The following is an 8,025-nucleotide window of genomic DNA, read 5'->3' on the forward strand; positions in this document are numbered from 1 at the left end:
TCACCGCAACCTCCGCCTCCTGGGTTCAGGCAATTCTCCTGCCTCAGCCTCCTGAGTAGCTGGGATTACAGGCATGCGCCACCATGCCCAGCTAATTTTTTTTTGTATTTTTAGTAGAGACGGGGTTTCACCATTTTGACCAGGATGGTCTCGATCTCTTGACCTTGTGATCCACCCGCCTCAGCCTGCCAAAGTGCTGGGATTACAGGTGTGAGCCACCCTGCTGGGCCTATATCTATATATCTACATCAATAGCTGTATGACCACAAGTCTAGACTGTTTCTTCCAGCTCTAATACAGCACCACAGGGTCCAATCTAATTTGCTCCCATTCCATAATTGCAACTCCCTTTGCTGACGCTTCCACTTTCATTAGTTTATTTATGTATTAATCAGTTCCCCTGTATAAACCAATCCCCCCTCTCTAACTCCATCCTTTCCACCTTACTGATACCTCATCCCCACCTCCATGGGCTCTGACTCCCCATTCCAGGCTGCCTCTGCTGTGTGAATTCCTCTTCACTTGTGTGGGTTCCAACTCTGCGTACCAGACTGTTTGCCTGCAGGAATGCCCTGCTCACCCTGCTCAGATCTGATACCACGTTCCAGACTGTCTTTCCTTCAAACTAATGAGAAAAGCACTGGACAAGAAAATACAGCCCAGGTTCTGTTTATCTCTGACACTTGACTACCTATGGGATTTTGGAAAAGTCACCCTTGCCCAAGTCTCATCATCTCTCTTCTAGACCACTGCCTGCTAACTGGTCTTCCTACATCTTCTCTGGCCTCCCTCCGATCTAGTTTGCATACAAAAATGTGACCAAATCACTCCTCTAAATCAAATTTCTAAAGCAACCCATGAGGCTCTGCTTGTTCTAGCCCTTAGCAAATTCTCTCACCTCAATTCTATCATTTTGTCTCTCTTGAAGTCTTTTCTCCCTCCCTTCCAGTTACACCGACTGGCCTTCTCTCAGTTCCTCAGAAGCACAATGATTTTCTTGTTCTGAAAGCCTTTTCTGTAGCTACCCTCTCCACTTCTCCTCCCCTTCCCTTCACCGAATCAACTCCTAGTCATCTTTCAGGTCTCAGCTCAAGGTTTACTACCCACTTGTAGTAAAGAGACCCAGACCAGGTCGGGTCTCTCTCTTTTTTTTTTAAAACAGAGGCCCAATCTGTTGCTTAGGCTGGAGTGCAGTGGTATGATCTCGGTTCACTACAACCTCTGCCTCCTGGGGTCAAGTGATTGTCCTGCCTCAGCCTCCCGAGTAGCTGGGACTACAGGCACGCACCACCACACCCAGCAAATTTTTGTATTTTTAGTAAGATAGGGTTTCACTATGTTGCCCAGGCTGGTCTTGAATCCCAGACTCCAAATGATCCACCTTCCTTGGCCTCCCAAAGTGCTGGGATTACAGGTGTGAGCCACCACACTCAGCCAGGTCTCTTTTTTAATATACTCATTTAAAGACCTACTCTTTTCTTCTGAGCACTTATTCCATTAATAATTATATTCATTGATGAAATTATTTAATTGTCTCCCTGCTCCAGTAAACTGTAAGCTCAGGGAGAACTGGATCTATGTCTATTCTTACTCGTCACGTATGTTTTCATGCTCAGCCCAGTACGTAGCACAGAGAAGGCACTAAAAAATTAATTTCACAGTACCTGAAACCTAGTGAGCACTGTGTGAGTATGTGTTGAATCTGAGTTCTCTTCACAGGATTCATTTAAGGATGAAATGAATTTGAGTGTAATGACCATGAAAGTGCTTTGAAGTCTGGAAAGTGCTGTGTAAAAGGAAGATTTCACTGTAACTCCACAGCCATTGATTTAAAACCTTGCTAAACTTTTTGGAATCGCTTCCCTGTGTACATTTCTTTCCCATCTTAGAGATTCCTTCAGATTGGAGGAGAAAGATAACAGATATTCAGCTTTTTTTCTTTCCTTTTTTTTTTTTTTTTTGTAAATCTTTGAAATGTTAATCAACTAGAAATGACATTTTCAGTAACATTTTGAGGAGGAGCCACCTACTCATCTTCCCCTACTGTTATCAGCACTTTGGAAGCAGGAGCGCCTGGGTTCAAATCTCAGCTCTTTCTTTACTGGCTAGGTGATCGTAGGCACCAAGCTCTTCATCACTCAGAGCTCTCACACACATGGTTCCTTCTCCCTGGGATGCTCTTTCCTCTCTCATACGTGGCTGGCTTTTGATCAACCTTCAGGTGTCTGCTTAAACTGGCCAGGTATGGTGACTCACACCTGTAATTTCAGCACTTTAGGAGGTCGAAATGGGAGGATCTCTTGAGCCCAGGAATTCAAGACCAGCCTAGGCAACCTAGCAAGACCTCATCTATCTTTTTTTTTTTTTTTTTTAGTTTTTAAAGATGAGGTTTCACCATGATGGCCAAGCTGGTCTTAAACTCCTGACCTCAGGTGATCCACCCACCTTGGCCTCCCAAAGTGCTGGGATTATAGGCGTGAGGCACTGCGCCTAGCCTTAAGACCTCATCTCTTAAAAAAAAAAAAAAGAAATTGACCGGGCGCGGTGGCTCACGCCTGTAATCCCAGCACTTTGGGAAGCCGAGGTGGGCAGATCACGAGGTCAAAGATCAAGACCATCCTGGCCAACATGGTGAAACCCTGTCTCTACTAAAAATACAAAAATTAGCTGAGCGGGTGGCACGTGCCTGTAGTCCTAGCTACTCAGGAGGCTGAGGCAGGAGAATTGCTTGAATCCGGGAGGTGGATGTTGCAATGAGCTGAGATTGTGCCACTGCACTCCAGCCTAGCAACAGAGCAAGACTCCATCTCAATAAAAAAAATTAGGTAGGCATGGTGGCATGCACCTGTAGTCCCAGCTACTTGGGAGGCTGAGGTGGGAGGATTGCTTAAGCCCAGGAGGTAGAGGCTGTAGTGAGCTAGGATTTTGGTCATTGTGTTCTGTTCATTTTCTTCACAGCACTCATGTTTTGTCTATTTATTGTATGCCTACTTCACTTGATTTTAAGCTTCTTGGAGTCAGGGATCATGTGTCAGTGTGCACTGAGCATCATGGATCATGATAGAGACTTAGTCAATTAGGTGAATATATGGTTGGTTGAATGAATTAATGAAGTTGCCTCCTCTTCAAATTCCTCATCTGATAATTAACAGGGCTGTTGGCAGACTTAGACTACACATGCAAAGGGACTAGCACAGTGTTGAGCAAATAGCAAGTATTCAGTAAATGCAGATTCCCTTTTCTTCCCCTGAGCACTTCACAGCCACAGCCTTTGACTCAGCTGTGACTGCTGTATTCCGTGTTCCTTTACTTTCATTACCAAGTCCTGCAAAATCTTCCCCTGTAAAATCTCTCAGATCTGCCGCTAACCCAGTGTAAGCCTGTTGACTCACCCTTCAGACACTGGTCTTTAAGTGGCTGTCATTTCTCAATTCCATATACTGTTAAAATCACCCTAAGGGATAGCGTCATATCCTTTATGTCCCCAACACCTCCAGCTCACCCTGTGCCTCTCCAGGCAGGGACTGTCCATAAGAGGCAGACCTGAACTTATACACCCACTGGTCACAAGCTTAGTTCTGACTGTAATCTCATGGGCTAATAGCAGCCCATTCTTTTCATCTTTCTCTCTCTAGCCTCACAGTTTATTCTCCTTTCGGACTAGATGCTGGTTCAGCTGGGCCTTGGAGTCTTCTTTCTTTGGCATTGCCTCCTTGAGTGAGAACTGGATGGTGAAAATTTTAAATTTCCAGTATTTGTCAATGCTCTGTACCATTTTTTTCCCCATCTAAACAATCTTAGCTAAGAGTCATTTGCTTCTTCAGATTTGGGAGGACTTCAGTCTAAACCTCATATTTTATAGACAAAGCCTAGAGGGAAAATGTGACTTGCCATGTTCATGTAAGCCAGGATCAGGGACTAGGCCTCTTGCTCTTAATCTAGTAGTTTCCTATTTTAGTTTGCACTTTGACCTTCCATCAAGCAAAGTTACTTGTTGTTTCTTGTAGACTGCTTCTTCTTCATCTCTTTTCCTTTAATTCAGTGATGTAGGGTTACAACTGGAATAAAAGCATGCTTACCTACAAACTAGGTCTGACAGGAAGCAAGGACACAGAAGAGCAGAAGGTTAGCTTATGAAGGGTTCATGTCCTTGTCTCCTAATTCTTCATTGGTGCCATTTCTGCTGCAGCACCTGTCACACCAATGCTTCACCCCCAGAGCACGCCTCCTGCCCTGCAGCACGCTGATGCAGTGGCTTTCTATTCATTTCTGACAAATTTCCCTAGGAACCAAGCAGGTAGGCAGGCCACTGTATATGTAAAGATGATATGTAATAAACAAAAAGCTTTAAGTGTCAAGAGTATCTGAATGTTAGCAATAAAGGTGGACTTCCTTTCTCTTCTACATCTCATTTAGTAACTATGTGCTATCCATTCTACCTCCTGTCTTTTGTGGATCTCCTCCATCTTCATTCACTGTCTTGGTTCAGGCTCTTAAGAGTGCTTGCTTGAACTATTTCAGACATCTTCCAGTGAATCTTCTATCTTTATTCCTCCCCTCTGGTCCCACTTCCACATTCCAGAGGATCTTTATAAATTTAAATGAGATTTCCTTGCCCTTTTTGAAAATCCTCTAGTTTTTAATCCATATGCATCAAGTTCCTTGGCATAACTCACTAAGCCCTCCATGACCTGCCTGCCCCTTGCCTACCACCGTAGCCTCATTTTCTGCCACTTTGTCCTTCACAATTTGTTCTCCATCATCACAGGCCAATACAGTCAGCCCTCCGTATTTGCAGGTTCTGCATCTGCCCATTCAAGCAACCATGGATCAAAATTGTTTTTAAAATAATACAATTATTTAAAATGAAACAAATAAAAACAATACATCATGTTACCTGTGGGCTTAAAAATAAAAAAGATTAAAAAAATTTAAATCCAAAAAGACAAAAACAATATAGTAGAACAACTACTTACATAGCATTTACATTGTATTAGGTATTGTAAGTAATTCAGAGATGATTTAAAGTATATGAAAGGATGTGCATAGGCTATATGCAAATACTACACTATTTTATGTTAGAGCCTTGAGCATCCTTATATTTAGGTATCTGGTGGGGGTTCTGGAACCAATTCCCTGCAGCTATGACTCTGTATAATTCTCTGAACATAATGTATTTCATATTTCATATTTCCATGACACTGTACATGCTGTTACTTCTGCCTGGGATGCTCTCTCTGCCTTATCTATCTGGGAAACTTCCATTCATCCTCAAAACTCAGCTTAGACTCTGCTTCAGCATCCCTCTCCATCTCATCTGTAGAATTAAACATTTCCTGTACTCTCATACTTCCAAAGCCTGTGTTTCTATTGCAGTTATTCTATATTATACATATATTTGTTTTCATGTTGCACTTTGAATCCCCGTCACTCAACACAAGGCCTGGCACATAAAGGGTATTAGATATGCATATATATATTTCACAATTGAGATATAAGTCGCATATCATAAAATTCACCCTTTTAAAGGACAATTCAGGCCAGACACAGTGTCTCATGCCTATAATCCTAGTGCTTTGGGAGGCCAAGGCGGTGGATCACCTGAGGTCAGGGGTTTTAGACCAGCCTGGCAAACATGGTGAAACACCCCCTCTGTACTAAAAATATAAAAATTAGCCAGGCGTTGTGGCATATGCCTACAGTCCCAGCTACTTGGGAGGCTGAGGCATAAGAATCACTTGAACCCACGAGGCGGCGGTTGCAATGAGCTAAGATTGCCCCAGTACACTCCAGCCTGGGCAACAGAGTGAGACTCTGTCTCAAAAAAAAAAAAAAAAAAAAAAAAGACAATTCAGTGGGTTTGGCACATTCTGAAGATTGTGTGACAATTACCACAATCTAATTCCACAACATTTTCATCACTCCTAAAAGAAACCCTGTAATTGTCAGCAGTTACTCCCTCTTAGTGCCTCCCTTGCATTGGACCCTCTGTGGGTGCCTGGACACCACTAGTCTACTTTCCATCTCTAAAGATTTGCCTGTACTGGACATTTCATATAAATGGAATCATACAACACGTGGCCTTTGGTGTCTGGCTTCTTTCACTTAGCACAGTGTTTTCAAGGTCCATCCACATTATAGTGGGTATCACTACTTCATTCCTTCTTACGACTGAGCAATATTCCACTTATGGATGTAGAGATGAGATGGAGATGGAGATGCTCCTTTTGTTTATCCACTCATCAGCTGATGGACATTTACATTGTTTCTTTTTTTTTTTTTTTTTGAATCTTCCAAATAGTCTGCTATGAACATTCCTGTATGAATTTTTGTGTGTCAATAAATACTTGAGTCAATGAATATGTGCGTGAATGGATAATGACTTATATTTCATCATGTGTTTTTTGGCCAGGATATGAATTGTAACCTTCTTTTCTGCTTTTGGGCAGGTCTGGGCCGAATCATTCAGGCTGAAGAATATCTATTCCAAGCCCAGTGGACAGTCCTCAAATCAACTGACTGTAGTAATGCCACCCACTCTTTACTGCATCGGAACCTGGGACTTCTCTATATAGCCAAGAAAAACTACGAAGAAGCCCGTTATCATCTGGCCAATGATGTAAACAAGCTAAATTATAACACCTGGATATTTCCAAATCTAAATTATAACACCTGGATATTTCCAAATCTAAATTGTAACACCTGGATATTTCCAAATTAAATTATAACACCTGGATATTTCCAAAATCTGCTTAATTTTTTAAAAACTGTGCATTTTTCAAAAACTTTACAACTGATTATTTGGTGGGATGTTGGTAATAACACAATTCTAACGACCTGAGTTCAAGCATTTCTACTTCCTGGCTATTCAACCTTGGCCAGGGCACATATTCCTGAAGTTTCAGTTGCCCTGAAGAGTAAAGGGAGGCAAAACAGCATACTTGTTAAGAGAAAGGCTTTGCTTCTCATCCCAGCTCTGTTGTTTCATTAGCTTACATAGTCATGGAAAATTTGTTTAACCCCTTTCATCACTTGTAAGACAGGAATAATAAAATAGTCTCTGCCTTATTGGGTCATTGCAAAGATTAATAGGACATATATGTATAGTACTTTGGCTTTTGTTTTTAAAAATAACATTAATATACTTCAGAGTGTTGATTATTAAATTTAAAAGAGCTAGATGTATAAGAAAGCACTTATCAATAATAAAACTGTATAAAAGTTAGATGGGATGTTGAGGGTAATAACTGAATTGTTCTTTCAAAATTTAAGAGGTTTCTATTAGGATTTCAGTATTGGAAAAGATTACCAGAGAAAAGAGCTCTTGGGCATGAAATCTGAGTTAGTGTAGGGTCAGACTGCAGTCTCCATGCAGGTTGGTTCTTTCTTCAGCCTCTCTTCTGGCTTCTGCACCAAGCAGCCCTTCCTCTGGTTGCCTGCCTGTACAATGCCCATAGATTAAATTTTTTGCTGGTTATTCTTTAAATCCCCCTACCCCATATCCATTCTCTGCCCTACTCTATGTCCTGGGAGTCTGACCTCCATGGACGACACAACCTCTGTGGACTCCGTTGCTCTCTGCCTTTGGTTGGGTTTGGAGAGTGGGAGGCATAACAGGGAAGTGGAGACTAGGAAGAGAAAGAGGCTGGGGCACTGATTGTCTATACTGCTTCTCTGCCCTACCCCTGATCTGGCAGGAACAGTGTTCTTCTGTGCCACAGCTCCTGTCAGGCAGCCGTCTTCCATAGTGCTAGCTCTTGCTGGGCCCTGATAAACTTGTTTCCTCCCCTTGTTGTTTCAGGTGTCAGGAAGGTAATAGTTTCTTGCTGTTGGTACCCCCTGGTGTTTTACTAGGCCTTGATTTCACTTGTAGGGCTTTTCCCTAGCCCTTGTTGGTTTCTTAACCCTTCTACATGTCAAATAATAATAATTCCATTAAACTAACTTCAGGCAATCTTTTTGAGGGTGCCGTCTGGTTCCACTTGGGCCCCTGACTAACACAATTCTTTTTTTTTTTTTTTTTTT

General features: G+C 42.2%; 1 protein-coding gene across 2 annotated transcripts in view; it reads left to right on the forward strand.

Moving 5' to 3' along the window:
* The window catches only part of ZMYND12 (zinc finger MYND-type containing 12), a 34,016-nt gene that overhangs the window by 17,533 nt on the left and 8,458 nt on the right, over window positions 1-8,025 (forward strand). For both annotated transcript variants that reach the window (XM_017541772.1, XM_017541773.2), the window contains one exon: window positions 6,450-6,619. In XM_017541772.1, the coding sequence (XP_017397261.1) occupies window positions 6,450-6,619 (170 nt within the window). The remainder of the gene's footprint in view (window positions 1-6,449; window positions 6,620-8,025) is intronic.

This window comes from Cebus imitator, unplaced genomic scaffold (assembly GCF_001604975.1).
Source record: "Cebus imitator isolate Cc_AM_T3 unplaced genomic scaffold, Cebus_imitator-1.0 Scaffold136, whole genome shotgun sequence".
NCBI lineage: Eukaryota > Metazoa > Chordata > Mammalia > Primates > Cebidae > Cebus > Cebus imitator.